The 23,136-nt window shown below is 42.0% G+C and overlaps 7 protein-coding genes across 7 annotated transcripts; 5 read left to right on the top strand and 2 right to left on the bottom strand.

Moving 5' to 3' along the window:
• Positions 1-360: 360 nt before the first annotated feature.
• PAAG_02179 (SAGA-like transcriptional regulatory complex subunit Spt3) lies at positions 361-1,703 on the bottom strand (the record flags this gene model as incomplete). The annotated part of the gene is made up of 2 exons (XM_015844562.1): positions 361-1,305; positions 1,362-1,703. The coding sequence occupies 2 exons, from the start codon at positions 1,701-1,703 to the stop codon at positions 361-363; spliced, it is 1,287 nt and encodes a 428-aa protein (XP_015701566.1).
• A 1,251-nt stretch (positions 1,704-2,954) lies between these two features.
• Positions 2,955-3,959, top strand: PAAG_02178 (diphthine synthase; the record flags this gene model as incomplete). The annotated part of the gene is made up of 3 exons (XM_002796244.2): positions 2,955-3,089; positions 3,161-3,285; positions 3,362-3,959. 3 exons carry the CDS (start codon positions 2,955-2,957, stop codon positions 3,957-3,959), a joined length of 858 nt encoding a protein of 285 aa, XP_002796290.1.
• Positions 3,960-5,543: 1,584 nt separating this feature from the next.
• PAAG_02177 (glycerol-3-phosphate O-acyltransferase) lies at positions 5,544-7,663 on the top strand (the record flags this gene model as incomplete). Its single annotated transcript, XM_015844561.1, has 6 exons — positions 5,544-5,969; positions 6,035-6,640; positions 6,695-6,778; positions 6,871-6,918; positions 6,986-7,094; positions 7,242-7,663. The coding sequence occupies 6 exons, from the start codon at positions 5,544-5,546 to the stop codon at positions 7,661-7,663; spliced, it is 1,695 nt and encodes a 564-aa protein (XP_015701565.1).
• Positions 7,664-8,470: 807 nt separating this feature from the next.
• PAAG_02176 (hypothetical protein) lies at positions 8,471-9,013 on the top strand (the record flags this gene model as incomplete). The annotated part of the gene is made up of 1 exon (XM_002796242.1): positions 8,471-9,013. The coding sequence occupies one exon, from the start codon at positions 8,471-8,473 to the stop codon at positions 9,011-9,013; it is 543 nt and encodes a 180-aa protein (XP_002796288.1).
• Positions 9,014-9,617: 604 nt separating this feature from the next.
• PAAG_02175 (AP-2 complex subunit sigma) lies at positions 9,618-10,444 on the top strand (the record flags this gene model as incomplete). Its single annotated transcript, XM_002796241.1, has 5 exons — positions 9,618-9,652; positions 9,709-9,748; positions 9,811-9,840; positions 9,954-10,184; positions 10,343-10,444. The coding sequence occupies 5 exons, from the start codon at positions 9,618-9,620 to the stop codon at positions 10,442-10,444; spliced, it is 438 nt and encodes a 145-aa protein (XP_002796287.1).
• A 334-nt stretch (positions 10,445-10,778) lies between these two features.
• On the bottom strand, positions 10,779-11,285 carry PAAG_02174 (hypothetical protein; the record flags this gene model as incomplete). The annotated part of the gene is made up of 2 exons (XM_015844560.1): positions 10,779-11,099; positions 11,280-11,285. 2 exons carry the CDS (start codon positions 11,283-11,285, stop codon positions 10,779-10,781), a joined length of 327 nt encoding a protein of 108 aa, XP_015701564.1.
• A 9,449-nt stretch (positions 11,286-20,734) lies between these two features.
• PAAG_02173 (ATP-dependent RNA helicase mss116) lies at positions 20,735-23,017 on the top strand (the record flags this gene model as incomplete). Its single annotated transcript, XM_015844559.1, has 2 exons — positions 20,735-21,093; positions 21,178-23,017. 2 exons carry the CDS (start codon positions 20,735-20,737, stop codon positions 23,015-23,017), a joined length of 2,199 nt encoding a protein of 732 aa, XP_015701563.1.
• Positions 23,018-23,136: the final 119 nt, after the last annotated feature.

Below are 23,136 nucleotides of genomic sequence, written 5' to 3'. Positions count from 1 at the left end.
CATCAACTTTGGTTTTGATCAATTTAATTTATTAGAGGCATTTGCGGATCATTATGTTATGCTTCCATATCCTTAAGTCGGACACCAACACTAAACATCTATTCCGGTACAGCCATGGGACAAAAAAAACAAAAACAACAAACAAACCCCCACAACAATTCTAATCAAACTTATCCAGAATACAATATCAAATTACAATACTAAATATTTATACAGGCGCACGAGGTCCAATTCCAGGGAATTCTCCGTATCCCCAAGCACTCCGAGGTAAAAGTCCAAAGCCAAACCAAATGCTCCTTAGCAAAATATGATGAGGAAGTCCTCCGGAAAACATCAAAACACCAAACTTGTCATATCGTACTAATCGTAGGCAGTAGCTTCAAATCTGTAGAACCGGGAAAGGTTAGCACTAGGATTGGAACACCAGCGCAAGGATTCGCAGATAAACGAGTAACAGAAATTGTAACTTACAAGTCGTAGAGGAGTTCGTACAGGGGCGCGTCCTCCATGGAGCAACATCGCGATCGCTTTGTACGGGGTTGCCTGTAGCTTACGGTATGCTTCATGGATGTGTCTTGGCTCAATGGGTGTCCTCCCTTCCTCAGGGGGGTCGAAAAGCCCTGTCTCCCGTTTGCGCTTTTTTGTCTTTTCGCCATCATCCGAGGCTCCTCGGCCTTTCTTCCCTCGGTCTTCCTGCTCCTTCACTTTCAAAGCCTCTTCGGTCAATGTCTGCACGATTTCAAAAGTGAGGAAACCAAGAATGTCAACAATGTCATCGTTGGGTCTGAAGTCCGTCACAATTCCAAAACCCGCCCATTCTCGGAATCTCTTGGCCTTGCGGAATGTAAAGGATGCCTGTCGACAATCGGACCAGAATACGTATTCTTCACGCGTCATATTCTTCGTGCGTTCATCTGCGTTTGCGAGACGTTGGAGGGTGGCGTAATTCTGTTCCTCTTCCTCTTCATCTTCCTCATCCTCACGTTCTGGAACTTGAACTGAGTATAAATTGTTGAGATCCCAAGGCAAACCAACTTTGGCTCGTTTGTTTTTAGGTTTCGCGGCAACATCTGACGGGCCTGCAACACCGGCTCCAGCTAAGGGGTCATCGCCAGCCCCAAAATCCGCTGCGTCAGCACCACCCTTGTCATCTGAGTCCTTGACGTTTTTCCGGACGTCTTTCCAGGATAAGAAAGTCTTGAGCCGTGATACTTTAGCCTTGTCGTGGCGGATAAGAAAAATGAGATCATCAGTGGAAATTGATCGATTGCCCCGTCGTGCTGCCAAGGCAGTGCTTCTGCTAAGCTTTGAGCATAGGTCAGCTTTATCAGAACATAGAAGTGAAATAGGCGAACGCTTACCATTTCAATAACCTGTTGACGCACAATTTCCTCGATGAGAGTGGTAGTTTCAGCTGATGGTTCCGCCGTTTCTCCGGAAACAAACATCATCTGGCTCAAGGTGTTAGTAAATCTGGCATTCCATTCTTCCCACGTCTCTTCGTCTTCATTCTGGTCTTCATTCTCGTGCTGGTCCCCATCCCCATCCCCATCCGTGTCCGCGTCAAAGTCATCTTGAGGTACATTGCCGCCGTGGTCTTCGCAACCTGGCAGTGCGTTAAGGTCCTGGTTCAAAGGTCTAGAAGGCCCTTCACTGGGGAGATTCTCAGACAACTTGCTAGAGGAGTCCCCCGTAAAAAACATCGTGAACGATGGTGCAGCTGACTTCAAATGGAGCTGGAGCTGAAGGGGACCACTTTAATGGATAATTAAGCAAAGAACCAAACAAACAACTTGGTGGAGTGGTAAAGAAGACTCTCAGTGTGCTGCAAAACAAGGTTTGAAAAAAAATCATCCCATGTCAGGTAACCAAGGCGATCTGTGAGGGAGAGAACGAAGGGTGTTTCCCTGAGAAAGAAAACATCATTTTTCATCAAAACACTCCTGTGCACCCAATTTAGATGATTCAACACTTTCATGCTGAAAGATGATGCTTAAACCTCTCAACCCCACTTGTTCAAATCATCTAACAACGCCACTCGTTCCATGCTGCAAACATTGCTGATTCTGCACCATATCAATAGACATGGTCATTGCTCTTCCAGTCTAGCAAAATACTCCTATGAGGAGGTGAGCCTTGTAAATTCTCATGACCAAACTAATCCCGGTCGGCTAATGAAAGACAATTTGGAGAGTTTTGACTTGAGGTTCACCTAGGTATCGTAGGAGGGCCGGTAATTCAACCCTCTTACGATAACTTTAAGATGTCACCTATTATGTTTCGGCATCCCTTATGGGCCTTTCTAAAGAAGGACATAATAGGTTTCTGCAAGAACGGCGAATTTTTGATAGTTGAACGTTGATTTGATATTGAGGGGACACAGTTTCCTCCGAAGATACCGTTGAACATGAGAACCAGTAGACCAGAGGCAACACCTTACCAAAGCTTCACAGATATCTCAGCATGAAAGGAACTGTATTCTTACCTGCTGAATCTCCTGACGGTACTTGGGCGATCGTTCAGCCATCTTGGCGGCTCAACTCTCAGCGTGCGACACACACTGGCAATGTAAGGTGAATCGCAGTAAAGGAGGTCTCAGGGACACAGCCACAGCCGCCCCCAATAGCTGAAATCGTTCAGCACTTACGAAAGAATGGGCATCAATAGATCATGATTATGTCCGTTGTTGTCAATCGCGGACGTTCGACGTTGCCCAGAGCTTCTGAACACATACGGTGCCAAGTCCACGGATCGGGTGGTTTAATAAGCAAGATTGATAAGATCTGATCGGCTGTCGGAATCTCAAATGTTCCTTCTCCTGAAGAGCACCCATTCCTGGCTGGGTCGCATTACTTAATCAAAATAATAATAATAATAATAATAATAATAATAATAATATTCATAGCACCCGCAAACTTACCGTGTCAAAATTATTCACACGGAACTTGTTCACCATGCTGTATCTTGTCGGATTAGGTCTCGCAGATGAGACTGACATCACTGTTCGAGGGCTGGAAATTGTCAAGAAGGCCGAAAGGGTATACCTTGAAGCTTACACCAGCATATTGCTTGTGGATAAGGAAAAATTAGTGCGTGCTGAGCTCACAACATATCCGGTGTATCTTTATTATTCTAACATGGACCACGATTGATTCAGTAGGAGGCCTTCTATGGACGTCCCGTCATTGTAGCAGATCGCGAATTGGTCGAGACTTGCAGCGATGATATACTCCAAGGCGCCGATCAGGTAGATGTCGCGTTCCTGGTGGTTGGAGATCCATTTGGGTAAGGTAGCCCTGGGAAAAAATAGTCTTTACCAAACCCCAAGGTTTGCAGACTCACAGTTATGCCCAAAATTTAGAGCTACAACTCACACAGACCTCGTCCTGCGCGCCCGCGAACTCGGGATTACAACAAAATCAATCCCAAATGCGTCGATATTGTCAGCTATAGGATGCACCGGCCTACAGCTCTATAACTTCGGCCAGACTGTGAGTATGGTATTTTTCACAGAAAAGTGGAAGCCGTCGTCGTTCTACGATCGAGTGAAGGAAAACGTCCAGCTGGGATTCCACACTTTGATGCTCCTCGATATTAAAGTTAAAGAGCAATCGATAGAGAATATGGAGCGGGGAAGGAAGATATATGAACCCCCAAGATACATGACTGTTTCGCAGTGTGCCAGTCAGATGTTAGAGATAGAGGAAGAAAGGAAGGAAGGCGTTTACGGACCTGCTAGCCTTGCTGTGGGTGCTGCTCGGGTTGGTGCACCAAACCAACAACTTGTCGTTGGAACTTTGAAAGAGCTATGTGACGTCGATATGGGGAAACCGTTACATAGTTTGGTTCTCCTGGGCAAAAGGACCCATGACCTGGAAAGAGATTATATTCGAGACTTCGCTGTTGACAAAGCAACCTTTGATGAGGCTTGGAAAAGCAATTACGGAACGAATTCGTGACTCGTATTGACTATGTCGGAGAATAATTAGACAATAACTAATACAGTAAATTGCAAAAAACCAGATCATATCCGTACATTAGCCACAGTTTGAGCGGAGGGACACCTTCAAGAGGAACGCAGAAAAGGTCGAGGAGCCAGGGCTTTCAGCCTAGCACCATCTCTCTTCAAGCAAAGTCCTCAGACAATATCCAAAGGACAATCGCCATGATAGAAAAGGCAATACAATCCCAAATATATCTTCCTTAGTTGCTAGCGACCAGACCGACCTGAATAACTCGCCCCATAAGGCTGCTATCACATCACATGCTCTCATACTGGGTAACTAGGCCCTCTCCCTGATGAAAGTTGAAGAAATCTACCTTGTTTGACAAACATTTACAGATTCATCAACCCCTTCACTACCTACTACCCAAGCTCATCTAAGCCTAAAAAATTAGATGAATGTCTAAAGAAAATCGAACTTTATTTTCAAGCGCCAAGAGGCCTGCAGAGTCACTAGGAAACCACGTTGCCCAGGCATTTAAATATCAATGAGCTGACCCAAACACACGTAGATATTCAATGCGCTCAAGGGCTATGGCGGTGGATTGATCCACAGTCGGTTGCCATCGCTGCTGGTCTTAATTCTTGTGAGATTGTTGCGTTCGACCTGAGACTACAGGCAGTCTTTTTGTGTTTGGTTATCAAGTAAAAGTATGAGGCCAAAATTTGGATCCTGCTGCAAAGGATCAGGGGCTTATTCTCCGAATTCTTCTCAGGCTTGGTGAGCTTTCCTTCTCTGTGGAATGGGAGGGATGTCAGGACGGCCCCTTGAAAAATCAGTGTTTAGCGAAACAGTTACGCTGGATAGCGGAGTTGATAGGAGGGCGTTTATGACCGCCAATTATCTGTGACATTCCGTAGCTAAATGCTTTTAAAAGACGAAAGAGAGGTAATTTGTCCGTCTGTGTTTTATGAGCGATCTGATGCAAAACTAAATTTGAACGAGATAGGGACAAAAGAGCTTTTCGATAGAGAGAAAAAGGAACCATATTTAGTCCCATATTCATTTCCTCTAATAACCGCTTTAGACGTGGCACTGGCTACTTGAAGATATGAGATACAAGGCGCCATGCGCTCAGTGGCAATGCCAGTCTCTACCTACGAGTAAATTAGAGAGTGATACAGATTATATCCTACAGTAAAAAACAGACGGACGGGGCCACTGGAACAGTGTGCAATTGTGGTTCCATTCCGTGGTTCAGCGGCATCAATGAAGAAACAACTACCTACCCAGGCGTGTTTTAATACCTTCGCATATTTTTTATATCTTGTCAAGATCAATCCGAAGCGCAAAAGCGGGATGATATTATCTCTGCGGGGCCCTCCGATTCTGGACGGGCCGTAATGTGCTTGTCGTTAAATCCCCAACAAATCGGGTGAGCCGCAGCTAGTTACCTAAATATTTTTCATAGCGCGATCTCTACCCTCAGTAACAGCAATTTATTTTGTTCAAGCTTGATTTGCACATGGAAGATGTTGTTTTACGGCGTCAATCAAATTTCCAGTGGAAGACCCCGTGCACTCATCGCCAGGTATTACCATGTCCCAAAGCTATATGATACCGTGGCTCTACGACTTCGGAATATGGGTTTTTTCATTATGTCTTGACATTTTCTTCCGTGAGATCTACTCTCGAGGGACATGGCGGATTCCCAGGAATGGTCCGGTAATCGTTGTGGCCGCACCGCACGCCAACCAGTTCGTTGATTCCGCTATATTAATGCGCAATTTAAGATACTATGCCAGTCGTCGTACTTCATTTCTCACTGCCGACAAGACTATGCGCGAGCCGTACATTGGCACAATGACACGTCTGATGGGAGCAGTATCTGTTGTGAGATCTATGGACCTTGTCAAACCCGCTGAGGGTAAAATATACATTCCTGATCCAGAAAATGACCCCACTCTTATCCGCGGGCAAGAAACAGATTTCACCAACGGCCAATTCATGGAAGGGGGTATGATTGTTCTGCCCAAATGAAGGGAATCAGTGTCAAGCAACAAACTATCGCTAAAATCCTTGGACCTAAGGAATTGCGTCTCCAAAAGCCTTTCAAGGATTTTGAAAATGGGCTCCCACTCCACAAGCCATTGCGCGAAGGGACCCCCTTAAAGGTTGCACCGTTCGTTGACCAAAGCCAAATGTTCGACGCGGTTTATCGCAAGCTTTGCAGCGGTGGCTGTGTTGGCATTTTCCCCGAAGGTGGGAGCCACGATCGCCCTAGTTTCCTCCCATTGAAAGCCGGCGTGGCCATCATTGCCCTAGGTACCCTTGCGCGTCAACCTGACTGCGGCTTGAGCATAATTCCTTGCGGCATGAATTGCTTCCACCCTAATAAGTTCCGCTCCCGCGCCGTAATAGAGTTTGGCAATCCCGCTCAAGTTCACCCAGACCAGATCGAAGCTTTCAAGGCAGGCGGCCATCTGAAACGTAACGCCGTGGGGTCATTATTGGAAACAATTGAAGAAGCCCTTGCCGCTGTAACCCAACAATCTCCCGACCATGAGACACTTATGGTCATTCAAGCTACTAGAAGACTATACAAGCCTCTGCGGATGAGACTCCCTCTACCTGTCATTATTGAGCTTAACAGAAATCTCCTTAAAGGCTACACGCAGTTTAAAGACGAACCTAAGGTTCTCCAGCTGAAAAAAGCCGTGCTAGATACAATCGGCGATTGAGATCCTTAGGTATCCGGGATCACCAAGTCGAATGGGGGGATGTTGAGCAGCGGCCGTGGTGGCTGGTTTTCGGAATCCTACTTTGCCGTATTGGTGAATTCCTCGCATTAGCATTAGCAACATTACCATCGGTTGCTTTATTCTGGCCGGTCTTCGTCATTACAAAAATAGTGTCGGTTAAAAAGCAACGCCAAGCACTGGCCTCATCAGTTGTGAAACTAGAAGGCCGTGACGTAGTCTGAAGTTGGAAAATCATCGTAGCAATGGGGCTGGCTCCCGCATTGTATATCTGGTATACAGCAATTGCGACTGTCTGGCTTTATTACTGTCGTCACGAGGGACATTACCCAAACGTTGTTCCGTGGTGGATTGACCTCAGGAATTATATTCCTGATATTGTCCCGTTATGGTGTGTTTTTCAATGTTCTTCACAGGCCTCATGATTTCAGTCTCCTTTGCCGGTTTGCGTATCGGTGAGATAGGCACCGATGTTCTGAAGTCTCTGCCTCCACTTTTAGTGGCATTGCACCCCAGGTCCGCTAACTCGCTGGTCAAGTTGCGAGCAGAGCGGCAGGCATTGTCTTCCCAAGTTGTGGAGGTGGTCAACACATTTGGTCCAGAAATTATCCCGATTTCGAATCGGAAAAACTGGTTCGTGAGGACTCTCACGATGATGTGTATCAATCTCGACTGAAGAGCATGCCTCCGAGTAAATCGGGGAGCCGGAGTAGAAGCGAAAGTAGGGATAGCCGATCCAGCAGCATCAGCTCCTTTCTCAACGATACTTTACTCAGGCCCTTGTCTACTCTATCGAAGGATAACCTAGGTGAGGTGAACCGGAGAATCCAGGACTCCAAGTCGAAGAAACGCATACGGCGCTCACGACGAGACGATGTGTCAGATGATGACCTTGTCTTAGTTGACGAATACTCTAGTGTTAGAAGCCAGCATTTTACGGAAGATAAGAAATCAAGATGATGATGATGGATGTGCGCATCTCGAAGAGATCCCTGAATTTCTAGAAGTATGGGATCCAGTCGAATTCAAGCTTCATTTCCGCCTTATTCACGATTTTCGGTAAACGAACAATTGACATTAAAAGCATATGGTTTACTATAGTCCCGGGCAGGTTGGGCTGACTTTGATCGAAAGTATATATTTTTATGCCTGGGGAGTTTAATTGTCCAATCACGAATTTATATCCAAGCAAAATATTAGTTATTTCTGTTCTCCCTTTTCTTACGGTGAATACGTCCCCATATGTCCACACATGGATACAAAGTTGTCCACACTAGAAATATATTTCCACCAAGGAATATACATAGGGAGCCTGATCTTCTATATATATATATATATATATATATATATTGAGGAGAGGGGAACCGGATCCCATCAAACCCCCAATCAGAAATCGGGTTGTCAAGTAGGAGAACGCTCTGCGTGGGAAATAGCAAGCCCGAAATCTAAACTATTTATAATATGGGGAGGCACGATTGGGTAGCCGCAGTATCCACTAAACAGCCCCAAGCCAAACCCTTGCCAAAATGCTGGCTACTGCGTAAGATGTCACACCACACGAGACATCTGTCTCCTGGAAGTTGTCTTTTTGATGCGTCCAAAACGATGAAGAAAAGATATCATTATCCCCGGCATGAACACTAATTTAAGTTAGTTCAAGAGCTTCCTTCACTTACTGACCTCCCAAAGAATCGCCCCGATAGGCGACAGGTCATCTTAGCAGTTGAACTAACCTTACCCCAATATTACCACTCTCCTCTCTACAATATGGTCACCTACATCCTGTACGGCTTCCGCTGGAACCGCATCGCTAGCCCGTCAGCATATGGTATCCGCGCATACATCGCAATCGCTAACATCGCCGACGCAGCCGCTGAGTACCTTCAGCATCCAATTACAAATGCTGTCATCCTCGACTCATTCAACCACATCGACCCCAACATACTTACCCATATACCCGACCTCCAACTCATTGAGCAGTACGACCCCGATGACCTTGGTGCTGACGCCGTGAGCCAGCCATATGCATACGTTTCAGCGAAAACTCTGACGATGGGGGCGAAAGCACTGTCCCGTGCAGGGCTGGGATTGAGTCTGCAAGAAATTGCACAGCAAGATCCGGGCCTGTCAACGGCGGGGACCGAGGTATTTAAAAAGCTTAAGGATGAGCTAGCCCCTGCTTCGGAGATTGGCTGGTTTGTAGTTTACAATGGCGAGCCGGAACGGGCGTATGAAAGCTCGGATGAGAGTTCTTCTGTGGTGGAGGATGAGGATGTTGTCACGGATAGTAAGGGTGGTATCAAGGAGTAAAATCTACTATCGATTCTACTGAGTCAATGGTATGTTCCTTATGCCTGTTTATCTTGGGCAAGATCTTGATGAATCAAGAAATGAAAGGGTGACTCTGAGCTGCTGCAATAATATGCGGATGAACTGATTGGAACTGTATCACAGCTTACGTCGAAGTCTAATACAACAAGGCAGTGCAATTTGGTACGAAATGTCACGCTTAATGGGGGCGAAAGTATATTTTCTCCGAGTCTAGTTGTAGATTTTCAGGTGCCTTGAACACTCTACGGTAGATTTACGGTGAGGTATACCAGTGGTTTGTAGCTATTATTGTTTGGATTAATATGCAAGAAGTTATCTCTATTGCCTATGTATCTTTTGTACATATCATATCTATAGCAATCAATTCATCTATATACTGGATATCTGATTTAGCCATGCTGTAGCTTGGTTGATCAATCTCCGCCAATATGGAGCCGGGCGGTGAGTATCGGCAGAACAGTGGGAGATGACCCCGGGAAATCGTAGCTCTGAGGAAGCATCTTCAACTCTCACAACTCAACGCACAGCCTCATGAAGCATTATCCCACTTCCTAGATTTGGTACCAGGCTGTCTATTTACGGGATGGTTCTCTCTTTCATCCTGATTCAGAACAGGCAGTATGTGTCCCTTATTGCAAATGCTTGCGTGGCTATTAGCTCACTGACGCTGAAAGGGGCAAAACTCGTCTGGCCAAGTGGTACGCGCCATATAATGTAAGTGACCCATTCTTAATGATTTGTGTATCTGATGTAGTGGTGTAGCTAACGTGTTCTAGGATGATGAGAAAGTGAAGCTAAAGGGCGAGGTGCGTCTCTATCCACAGCAACCCCGAGACATTTAACTCTCCCCCCTCCCAGTTTCTCATATCCAGAACCACCAAGCGGCGTTTCCGGCATCGAAATCTAAATAGACCTACAGGTCCACCGACTTATCGCCCCTCGTGATCAAAAGTATCAGTCCAACTTTGTGGAGTTCCGTCGCAGCACAAAGATCGTTTACAGACGTTATGCAGGTCTATTTTTCTGCGTCGGCGTCGATGCGAATGACAATGAATTGGCGTATTTGGAAGCCATACATTTCTTTGTGGAGGTCCTCGATCAGTTTTTCGGCAATGTCTGTGAGCTTGATTTGGTATTCAATTTTTACAAGGTGCGTTATTGTTTCGAGGACGGGGAATTTAGGATATTTAGGTTCACAGGCAGGTTTGATTGAAGTTCAAGGAATCTTCGGACTAAATATCTACCTGCTTCGAGTCGTCGGTGATAATTGATGGCTAACGTTCGAAATAATTTATTATCTATGTCCAGGTTTATGCCATTCTCGACGAAGTGTTTCTCGCCGGCGAGATTGAAGAAACGAGCAAACAGGTTGTGCTAACGAGATTGGAGCACTTGGATAAACTTGAATGAATTCACGAAAATATATACCTGTCTGCATGCCCCTTTGGTTTTCGTCATTGTATTACCCTGTTTATTATCATAATTTCTATGCTTTTCAAATAGACTTAATCTAGAGAACCTAACTGTTTTCTTTTGCTGATTCCCCAATCCTCCCGCTATCCTTTCTTCCGACTCCTGAGAGGGAATTGTATCGTTGATTAATCTTTGAGGCCAGCATCAATTGGTTATGGTGCTTCAGGGAAATCTTCTTGTATACCGCATAGCCTCTATTTCGTTAGCACCAAGTGGATGTAACAATCGACGAATGTTCCTGGTCTCCACAACATGTGGAAGGGTCTTTTCCTCATTGGGTTAGGTCCTCCCCCGACAGCGTGAATCGTTGGAGCTTGAGACTACCAAAGATATCGAACGCCAGATGCATGATGGGCCCAAAGATTATGCGACTGGGGAAAGTTTGTTTCAATTTAATTCTCCGCGCCAATAATCGCAAGGTAGCCGAAAAAGTTTGACCGCTTTGATTTTCGAGAACGATATCCACCTGCAGTGGACTTGGTCGAAACAAGTGGAAATGCAGGATAGGGACGATCCTGGTTAGCGGATCCCTATTTGGGGGATAGGTGAAGCCTTTCAACTCTGCTAGGATATCCTTGAACAGGGACCGGTTCTTCCCGAAAGAAGTTGGATTGCCACTTCGTTAAACACCTCTCTGATCAGGGTCTTGTCAACATTATGAAGATTGTACCACAATCTATGACTCAGCTTCTCCCGGTAATTCTCCGCATATTACAGTTGAATTTTATAGGTGGGAACCAACCGAGGGTCTTCAAATTTGAAATCTCGAAACGGACATGATTGCACTTGTCTACACCTGGAACCAAAAATTTCACAGGAATAAAAGAGATTGAGTGATGACGCACAGCCATAAGCGGAACATTCCGGTTTCCAGTGGCATAAAAAGATCGCGAATGCAAACCAGAAGCACGTGGAGTTTGGCAAGCGCCCTCAAACTACATATCAGCGATCTAGAGAACGGAATGGGAGATTTAAGTCGGATTTGCACCAGAAATGAGAGCTGGAAGATATTAGAGCTGGACAATCCGAACAGACGCAAATGGCATCTCATCATTGTACATTCGCACAGCGGGAGAGACGGCAATGTAATGTGACGATTCCAGCCATGACCTATTCGTCACTTCCGCAAAAGGTTCAGTCGGTCAGATTTGGTTTCTGTCCCGTAGTCGAACTTTTTCAAAATGAGCCCTGACTTGTCTGCTCGTGGTCTCGGCACAAATAATTTCACTTGTCACCTTCTAATCAAACCATATTAAGCCAGGCTGGCTCTGTTTTTGCTCAGGGCATCTTCAATTTTCAAAGCAGGGAAATGGGACAAGAAGTAAAGTGAAATTCCTTGACCGGCGTCGCTAGCCGGACAAACCCTGCCGCGCAGAGCCTTCAATAACCACACGCAGCTCTATCCATATGTCCACGTCACGCTTCCGTTGCCGGCATCAAATCCAACGCAGGACCTTTCTTTTGCCTTCAAGGGGTATCTCAGAATGCCACTGCACTATGGACTGTTAGATCCCTCACATCAATTATTCCCATTAATGCAGTGCTGGTCTTGTGAGTTCTACTCAAAACTCTCAACATATATTTTCTGATCGAACAAATGTTCTTACATCCATCTATCAGTTCTGGGAACCTGATGTGGAGTTGAAAAGTCTTCTTCATCAGCATTTTGCAAATTATAGCTGTGGTTGCGGGGATTATGGTCTGCTCTGAAGGCTCAGGATTATTGGCTTTGTGGGTTTGGTATGGAGGTTAGTCGCGAGCGTGTCGTGCCTTTGTTGTGTGGCTGCGTGTTGGATTTATAAGGGGAAGGGACACGAGATGCTGCTCCCCGCCGAGGAAGAGATAGGAGAAGCGAGCTCAGTGTTTCACAGAGCAGTTGCCGGGGGTGGGGGGGGGGGAATAAATTAAAGATTGGTCATAGAACCGGGGAACCAGGTAGAATATCTAAGGTGCCTAGGTAGTAACTAGGGTTGGTCCACGCTATCTGGCCGGTGCTGCTGCTAGATTCTGAATGCATGGGTTTACTAAAGATTTTTGGAATTAACGGAATATAACTACCCCATCCGGGTACCTGGGAGAGTGACACCGCACCTTCACTACTGCTTTGCTTCCTGGGCCCTCTTGGAAAAGTCATAACTAGTTAATAACTAACTAGTTAACTAACATAATCAATCACCTAACGGATCAAATCACCTAACAGAACACCCCCCACCATTCTATTTGACAAAATTTCAAATTAAACAACAATAATGAGGAATTATATATAGAAATTATATAGGATAGATACTTAGATCTGTTGACACTGCCTAATATTATGTTCAGGGATATTACACTTACTGCAGGTTGAGGGTCTTCAGGTTCAAATTCTCAACTCATTTCTCTATAGATTGATCAGGCTTCTAAGGTCTAGCAGTCCTAGCTAATGTGTCTTAAGCTATTAGAATTCCTTTCTTAGCTATATGAAAATATGATTTTTCTCTCTCTTACTTCTGTCTAATGTTGATAGCTCTTAGCTCTGTGTTTTCTTTGCTACTATAGTAGCACTATATATGATTAGCTGATATCTCTTCTCTATTCTCTGACTATATGACAGATAACTTACAATCTTTCTCAGCTCTAGTGATCACTCTGACTATCAAAATAATTCTCATCATAAAGTTAATCTTATTAAAGTTGTAGATATTCTTCAGTATAGTTTTATACTTCTTTATTGTATAATTCATCAAAATAAATCATTCATATAAAATCTTTAAAATTTCACACTGTGCTTGCTAATAGTTATATTTTGTATAAGAATGTTGATGTCAAAGACTTCTTATACTACTAGCTTTTTGTTCTCACACTGCATACTAAAGCACTTCATGAAGAATCAGCACTTTAGAATCAGCATTTTCTGAAGAATCAGTACTTCATGAAGAATCAGATTATCACATCACTATTTTCTCATTTTATGGAAGATTAGAAATAAAATCTATTGTCACTCAATCATGTATATAAACACTCTGAATTTCTCAAATTTCTTAAGAGATTTGGTGATTGACTACTATTTAATTCTACATCTATGTTTTCACTCATTGCTATTCTCTTCTTTTTATAGTGCTTACAGCATCTACATTTCTTCTCTCTTATGATATGTTAGGGAGCGAATGCGAGCTGCATAAGAAAGAATTCTCCGCGTTGCTAACTGCTATTGTCAGGCCTATCCGCCTTCTTATGTAATCCGCACTGTATATAACTTCTGTGTAGCTAGTGATCACTTTATAATCAATCAAGCAATCTATCCTTCACAGGTTATGAGACTCATTTTGCGCAAATAACTGCCAATTCAGAGAATTCTTGCCAAATATAGTGTATATTAATCACTGCTCACTTCATTCAATATAATATTGTTTTATTTTATGTTAATTGATTGATTTGACATATTCTTATATTATTATTATTATTTTTTTTCTGTGTTCAATCTGTTCACTTAGCAGGTGAAAAAAAATCTGCAATTCACTAATTTTTCAGTGACTGATCACACAAGAACATGTCAATCTGCTCAATCAAGCTTATAGATAAGAATCTTACTAAATAAGATTACTACTTTATAAAGAAGATTAATACAACATGGTGAAATATATGATGACTCACTCATGATTGTGATCAAGTCAATTCAGTCAATCTGATTGATCTGAAAATGATCAGGGGGCTCTGAGCTCACTGACCCCCCCAGAGGTGTTCAAGAGTTTCAATATTAAATCCTCTAAAACATCTGATCAGCAAGTCAAGCTGATTACAGTCCCTATCACAGTGAGACTGGTCTACTTACATTATATCAAATATGCTGATCTGACTTCTTTAGAAGATGGAGTGAAGATGTCTGCAGTGATTCTTAATCTGCCACCAGCAACTGACTTTGAAGAATTGCAACTGAGGAAATTGAATCTTAAACATCAAAAGATTGATTTAGAACTTCAAAAAGAGAGGTGTAAAGAATTACAGCTTCAACTTCAATTGAAGAGGCTCTGCACTCAGAATGACAGAGTCATGATGCTCACAAATTCACTAACAGGTTGACCATCAGCATGAGATCTGAACTTGAGGTCCTGAATGCAATATAATCTCTATGATTCAGATAGCTATATCAGCAAGACAATCAGCCAGTTCAAACAGGATTCTAAGTATACTATTAAGCTAAATGCTCTGATCAGATCTTTGAATTACCTCTCCTAGCATGTGAATATGAAGGCCAAGCTAATTGACACTTAATGCTGGGTTATATTGGAGGACAAATAAGTCAAAAGCCCTGATTAGAACTCTGAATAAACTTTTTTTTGAGAGGTCAAAAATCATTGACTTTACACATTCATTTCAAATGCATTGGCAGCCAGTATTAGGCCCTGTTTTAATAAGTATGATGAGGACAGAATCACTTATTTCCTTTGACATGTGATTGAGGAGGAAGTTTTCATCCTGAGAACACAGCTCTGCATGGAAGCAGTCCTGGTGTTTACATCAATAAGTGATGTTCAAGTCACTGATGTATATATATTTTTCAATAAGTTCAATGATATTATTATAAAATTAGAAATATTTAATATTTTACTCTCAAATGATATGATATTCTACATGTTCTATTCTGCACTTTTCAATATATGATGAAACTATATGTAAAAGAAAATTGAAAAGGTACAAGAGTTTAAATCAAAGTCTGTTGTGTTAGATATTCATTCAATCATGGAGGAAATATGCTTTTGATTGAACCCTCTTAAAGAGGTCAAGAAAATCACTCAGGCAGCTAATTCTTCAGCTAACATAGCTCAAGCCAAAAATACAGCTATGGGTTCCAATAATAGTAGTAACATTCAAAATAATTTAACTTATGAGAGCTGACCTGGGGGATGTGAAGACTATTGAATGAGTGAATATTTAAATTCTGACCTTTTAATCTGTCTGAAATGCAAGCATCATCATAATAGACTCTGCTGAGTAGTCAATCTAGATAGTACTTCTGAAGAATGAAGAACTATTAATACAGTGAGAATAGAGAAATATAATAATAAGAAGAGTAGTGAGGACAAAAAGACTCTGTCAACTGCAAATGACAGCTCTGAGACATTTCAAATGATGAATCTAGTGCAGATCATTGAGGTGCATGTGTATTTTGCTAAATCAATTGCCAACTCACTCATCATATGAGATAGTGAGGTTGGATGTTATATTGTATGTGATCAATCATGATTTTCTTGAATAATAGAGGTTAGTGACTTTATGATTCAAGTGGTCAATAAGACTACTTTAAAAGTTCAAAGGATTGAGATCACCTTCATCCCAGTCAGAGAAAGATTAATTGAATTCAATCACATCTATTTGATGTTAGACTTATCTGTCAATCTCATATTCACTGACCTATTGAAGCACCAGAGCTATATTCACTATGATCTGCATGTGGACACTGAAAATTACTTTGAGATAATAGCATCTATAGAAAATGATATCTTCTATATGAATTTGAATTTCAATAATATATATATTCTACCTGATATTCTCTTTATGTTCAAAGGTATTATGAATAATCTGAAGCTTGAATCACTAGCATACTTGATGATTCTGAAGTTCAGAGTGATTTCAACAGATTATGATCTGAACACTGCATCACTGAGTCTTTTCAATCATAATAATGTGGAGTTACTAATTAATCTGAAGGATCTAAATACTGATATCTTCATTTTATCCTCATCAACCTGACTACTCATCATTTTACTGAAGCAGCTACTGATTGACAAGTGACACTAGTAATTGAGTCATATTGATAAGAAGAATCTAATTAAAATATTATGAGAGCTTTGTTTTAAAATAATTATCATCAGCTCAAAGAAGCTCTCATTCTGCATCATATATATTAAAGTCAAGTATAAATGTACAGGTTATAAAAATACCCTGCTACACTGTGCTACTCACAAAGGTCTTAAGATCTGAGTGAATCTATTTGAAAGTGGAGAAATACTTAATAATGAAGAAGATACATCATTTTATGTAGGTAAGAAGCTCATGATGATAATCACTGACAATGCTATACAAATGTAATAGACTTTTCTATTGAAGTACTGTAATAAGACTCTAAAATATATATAAATCTTCAATCAATTTATGAAAAATCTACTCAATTGTGATATTGTGATTATTTACTCTGACTATGATGAGTTAAATTCAAACACCATAGCTGTCTATATAATGAGTGAGAGTATTAAATAAAAATCAACTCTGTCTCACACTCTGTAGTAAAATGATATGTCTATATATTCTATTAGCCTGATTATGAAAAAAGTCTGAATATTATTAATAAATTTCTCCTCCCTCTATCAGATGTGAGGTGAGGTGATAATTGCAGTGACTGAAATACTTAACCTTATGCCAATGTCAGCCAAGCTTTATAATAGTATAGAGGATCTGAATCTGAAGCTGATTATCTCATATAAAGCTTGACTCAGGGCCATGCTCTCCATATACAGGATTTGCTAATGAAAGTGTAAGACTTATTTAAAAATAGTGCTCAAGCTAAATATGAAGATGATCTCATGATCATAGAAGCTTATATTTACAGGCTATGATAACTTTACTAATTATAGATTGATCAATCCTTCTAATGATCACCTTTATATATTAAAAGATATAATATTTCAAGAAGATCTTTATTTGATGAATTCTCTGACCTTGTCTGAGCAAGATATCAAGAACCTGCCTTCTGCCACTCATATAACTGCAGTTGTGATCCTCTCTACCCAACATGATTTATCAACAGATGATTTCATGATAAATAGAGAGTCTCTATCTGCTTCTTCAGTATTTCTACATTCTATAAATAATTGATGAATAGACTATAAAATTACTATATGAATTTCAATATTTTTGATGTGAAACACTACTACTCCCCCAGGGTCTGCTTTAGAGATGGAGAATTCTTCAATGCTTACTAAGAATATTACTTCAGTAAGAAAGATCTCAGTAAGAGATTTTATTGACAATTTGACTAATGTTCTCACAGACTATGAGATTACTGGTTTACTAGTTCTAAAGAATCTCATCTGAGTTCAGGCATCTGCAGATTGGAAATATTACTTCCATGTCTATATTAAAGAGATTAACCACCTCAAGCAGATTGATACATAGTGACTAGTTGAAAGAACTTTAAATATGATAATTCTATATAATCAATGAGTGTTCAATAAAAAGACTAATAATATGAAAAGAATTGATTGATATAAAACTCACTGAGTAGTCTGCAGCAATTATCAAGAAAAGAATGTCAATTATTCAAAGATATTTGCATCAGTTGTATCAGTCTCCACCTTCTGAGTGCTTATGATGATCTCAGTATTCTGAGAATGATATGTTCTACAGATCAACATAGTTACAGTGTTCTTAAATGCTCAGCTTTCTATCAATAAATATATATATATGCATCAACCTACCAGGTTTTATAAGAGATGCAGTGATCTAATATATAAATTGATACAGAAACTATATGACTTGAAGCAAGTAGCACTATTATGATATGAAAAGCTTTGAAAAATGCTATTGAAAATAGACTTTTATATCAGTTCTCATGATACTGATTTTTTCATCAATGATATCTGCAAAGTCTATATAATCATCTATGTAGATGATGTTCACCTATATAGTCTGAATATATCAGATATTGAATGGACAAAAGCCCAGATCACCACTAATTATAAGATCAAGGATGTGAATGAATCACACTAGTATTTAAGTATGAAGATTGATTGAGATGTTAAATCATTATCACTGTCTCAGTCACTGTTCATAAAGAACCTGCTTAAAGAATTCTCAATAAATGACTACCACTCAACATCCTCCTTTATGGAGGAGAATGTTGATTTCATAAGTAATAATGAAGAATCAATTACTTATACAGCAGAATTTATATTACAACTTTATCAATCAGAGATTGACTCTCTGCAATATCTCACTGTCAACATACACTCTGATATAAGCTTTGCTGCTGACTTTTTAAGAAGATTCAGCTCTCATCCTATCTCAAAAAATTGAGTGACATTCAAGTGAATTCTTAGATATCTATAAGGCACATCCAACATAGGTGTATCCTATCAAAGAGATGCAGATATAAAATCTATGGTATTCACTGATGCTGATTGAGTGAGCTATGATCTGAGTTCCCACTTCATCACTGAATATATCATTTATATGACAGGGGGTCCTGTTGCTTGGTGAAGCAGCAAGCAGACAGATGTTTCAAAATCATCTACTGAGGCTGAATATATCACATTCTCAGAGACTGCCTATGAGCTTGTCTGCCTCTGGGAATTGCTGGAGGATGCTGGCTTTGTGCTGTCTCAGCTCAATAATCTTGATGATAATAACAGCCTGATCAAATCACCAGTCAATAAGCTGACATATACAATTCAGATGGATAATAAATCAGTGATTGAACTGGCCAAAAGTGAGGCTATTCCGCGCTGATCTAAGCATATAGAGGTTCACTTCCATACTCTTCAGAATCTTGTCTGCAAGAATAAGATCTCAATTGATTATGTCCTGTCTGCTGAGAATGCAGCAGACAGGCTGACCAAGCCGCTTGGAGCAACTAGATATGCCCTATGGTGACAGATATTAGAAGACATGATAAGTGGGCGGAAATGATTATATGGAGGAAATGACTGGTTTTTCAACAATATGGGTTTTCCAGTCAAATTATGTACCAATACCTAGCTACAGGCTATTTTTTGTATGTAATCTCGCGTACAGTTACATCAGTGAGTGGGGGTGTCAGGCCTATCCGCCTTCTTATGTAATCCGCACTGTATATAACTTCCGCGTAGCTAGCGATGGCTTCATAATCAATCAAGCAATCTATCCTTCACAGCTATATAATGAAATATTAAGCTTGGTGAGAGAAAAGATGCTGGGGTCCGCCCGTATTATAAACAACCCTGCAGATCACGTGATGGGGATACCTAATCCCGGCACCGAGGTCGCCGGCGCCGAGCCTAACATTAATGAGCTTATTCTGATATCATATGATTTTATTTCTAATTAACTCAGTTTGAGATATCATTCAAATTTATTTTCTGATGTTTTGCAGATCAAGATACTTCTTCTTTGATAAAGAAGCAGATGACCTGAAGCTTAATATTCAGCTTTGAGATTACAGCTTCTGAATTAAATGAAATAAGTTCAGTATCTTTAAAGCCCCTGTGGATGTTGCTTGAAGTAATTGATATATGTCTGTGATGCCAAGACTCCTTATACTAGCTCCTTGCTCCTTGCACCTCAAACCGCTTGTTCCTCCATTCTATGGAAGATTAGGGGTAAAACCTATTGTCACCTGTTCATGTATATAAACACCTCGAATCCCCCGAATTCCTTTCAAGAGATTCAGTGGTTAGCTACTATTCAATCCTACACCTATGTTTTCACCCATCGCTTCCTCTTCCCTCCCCAGCGCTCGCAGCGCCTATCCTCCTACTCTCTTACGATATTAGTTATGGTGCTTTTCACGCTTCCTTTTCACACTTAGTTCATCCACATCAAGTGTCCTCAGAGTGTCATATGCTGTTTGAAATGCCAGTAAAAATTTGAGTTTTGTAATGTGATTAATGTGGTTCTGCATAAGCATCTCAATCTGCTTGTTATATGCCTTCCTTGATGATGATGATGCAAAGCAGCTCATATTAAGGCAGCTGAAGAAGGTGAGAGATGATTATTATACCAGCTATTTAGTGACAGAGATTATTTCTAAAAAGTCTAATGCTGTTGCTGCTGCCCATACATAGGAATAAAAGACCATTTTCTTGGCTGTTAAGCGCTAATTAAATAGATTCTTCTCATTGAAAAGCCATTTGAACAAATTGGTTAAATCAGTTACACTCTTGGTTGGGGCCGATTCTAGGGGGTAGCCTAAGCCCTTCACGTGCTTTATGAAGCACAGACTACCATCCGTCGAAAATTTCACGGAGTTTTGTTTTTCCTGTCAGCAAAAAAAAAAAAAAAAAAAAAAAAAAATCCAATACAAAAATAAAATCTGCAACTTTCATCATTTCCGTCGTTCAGCAACACCACCCTTTCTCTTCCATGGTCCCTCTGTTCACCTCAGTGTCTTTACTTTACACTCTCTGAGTTGCATTGTGTTGTCTTGGTGCTTTGCTGTGTTTGGGTGGTAGTTGATTTCTCAACATTTATCTGTTTTCCAAGAGAACCCTCAGAATGCTGGGTCCTGTCCGTCGAGGAAATATCCTCGGACGCACTATACGACCATACATTGTCCGCTCACTCAGAATCCAGACAGGTACTCAGCAGCCAATAATTTCATCTCGGATAGCTCAACAGCCTTCTGTCCTTGCTATCAGAGCGTTCCATCCGTATCCGGCCCTCAGATCTTCTCAAGCTGCCTCTGCTGTGAAGGAATCTGAGGCTCCAACCGAATACACGCAATTTTCCGAATTGGCCACCGATGGGCTGGTTAGTGACAATGTCATCCGGGTACTTACCAATAAGATGAATATCACAACTATGACAGAGGTGCAGAGGATGACAATAAATGCTACATTGAATGGATCCGATGTGTAAGCGATTCGTCTATCACCCGCCACTTTTCTCCCCTTGGCTCAAGTCTTATTTTTACCATTTTGCTAACTGAAACAATGAAGCCTTGCCCAGGCAAAAACTGGAACTGGCAAAACACTTGCTTTCCTTATTCCAGTTGTGCAGAATATTCTAAAAGATCAGCAGCTAGCTCAACGGGCGAGGAACAACCGTTCACGATCCAACGCCTCGGATATCCGAGCCCTTATTATTTCCCCAACCCGTGAGCTTGCCGAACAAATTGCGGTAGAAGCAAAAAAACTTGTGTCGAACACCAGTGTTATTGTCCAGACAGCTGTAGGTGGTACGAGGAAACGTGAAGGCCTAATGCGGATTCAACACGAAGGATGTCATATCCTTGTGGGTACTCCAGGACGTCTTATTGACATATTCTCCGACCCAACAAGTGGTGTTTCTGCCCCGAAATTAAGTGCATTGGTCCTTGACGAAGCCGATCGTCTTCTTGATATCGGATTTGCCCCGGATATTCAAGAGCTTCAAAGCTATCTACCACGCCGTCAAGATGTCGACCGACAAACTCTTATGTTTTCTGCCACCGTCCCAAAAGAGGTTATGGCTATGGTGCGCCAGACGATGAAACAGGATTTTACTTTTGTCAAGACAGTTAAAGAAGATGAAACACCAACGCATTTAGCCGTTCCTCAAAAGCTAGTTTACCTCCGTGGATTGGAGAATCAGCTCCCAGCCATTTTTGAGCTAGCGAAGCAAAACGTTGAAAATCATAAAAATGATCCTGCCAATGTCAAACCCTTCAAAGCGATCGTGTATTTCAATTCTACTGCTGAGGTCGGCCTGGCGAGACAAGCTTTTTCAGCAATGAGATATGATTTGTCTTCGGATTCGGATCATCCCCTTCCTGATGTTCAGTGCTACGAGATGCATTCCCGCTTGACTCAGGACCAGAGGACAAGATTCTCAGGCCTATTCCGCAAAGCGAGCTCTGCGATCCTCTTCTCTTCCGACGTTACAGCCCGTGGAATGGATTTTCCTGATGTCACGCATGTGATCCAGATTGGCGTCCCACGAGATAGAGAAACATACATCCACCGCCTCGGACGAACAGCTCGTGCTAATAAAAAGGGAGAGGGGTGGATTTTCACTCTACCGTTGGAGAGCGACAATGTCCGCCGCCAACTCAGAGGCCTTCCAATACGATCCGATAGTTCGAGCCTCCTTACTGCATCAGCTGACATGACCACAGAAGATGGGCACCCGCCTCATGTTTCCGATATATTCTCCAAGGTCAAGGATGGTTTCAAGACGGTTTCAATCAAGCAAAAATCTAACGCGTATGCCGCATACTTGGGCACCTTGGCCCAATTAAGAGATAAATACGAGGTTGTCCAGTGCATCAATCAACTCGCTACACACGGTTGGGGTCTGAGGGACCCACCTGCGTTCTCCAGCGTGACCGCCGCCAGACTCGGTTACAGGAATATTCCAGGTCTAAATGTTAGGAACTCTGTGGAAGAGGATGACGCTCCTGGTTCCTCCAACTCCCGAGGGTCCTATGGGTCTATTAATTCCTACGGTTCTCGCGATTCTTATCGTTCTCGTGGTTACTCCAGCAATCCTGGCTTCTCTGGCGGCAATCGTAACTCATATGGTGGTGGCCGTAACTCCAATGGCGATGGTCGCGGCTTCAATGGCGGTGGTCGTGGCTACTTCAGTGGCGGCCGTAATTCCAATGGCGGTGGTCATGGCTCCTTCAGTGGTGGCCGTAGCTTCAATGGCGGTGGTCGTGGCTCTTTCGGTGGTGGCCGTAACTTCAATGGCGGCGGTAGTGGCTCCTTCGGTGGCGGCCGGGACTCTAACCGGAGCTTTGGAGGGCGTGTTTCGAATACCAGGCAGAATCGCGGTAACCCCTTCGACTTCGATTCTTGAATTGATGACCAGCGGAGATTTGTCTGAACCTGCATAGCTAGTTATCCAACGCTATCATTCCTAGCTGGGTTTAAACGAAGTGCGACATGAAGTCTGATGGATTCCAGCACCAAATTTTC

This window comes from Paracoccidioides lutzii (assembly GCF_000150705.2).
Source record: "Paracoccidioides lutzii Pb01 unplaced genomic scaffold supercont2.4, whole genome shotgun sequence".
NCBI lineage: Eukaryota > Fungi > Ascomycota > Eurotiomycetes > Onygenales > Ajellomycetaceae > Paracoccidioides > Paracoccidioides lutzii.
Note: the sequence above shows the minus strand (reverse complement) of the source record. Positions and strands in the feature narration are given on the sequence as shown.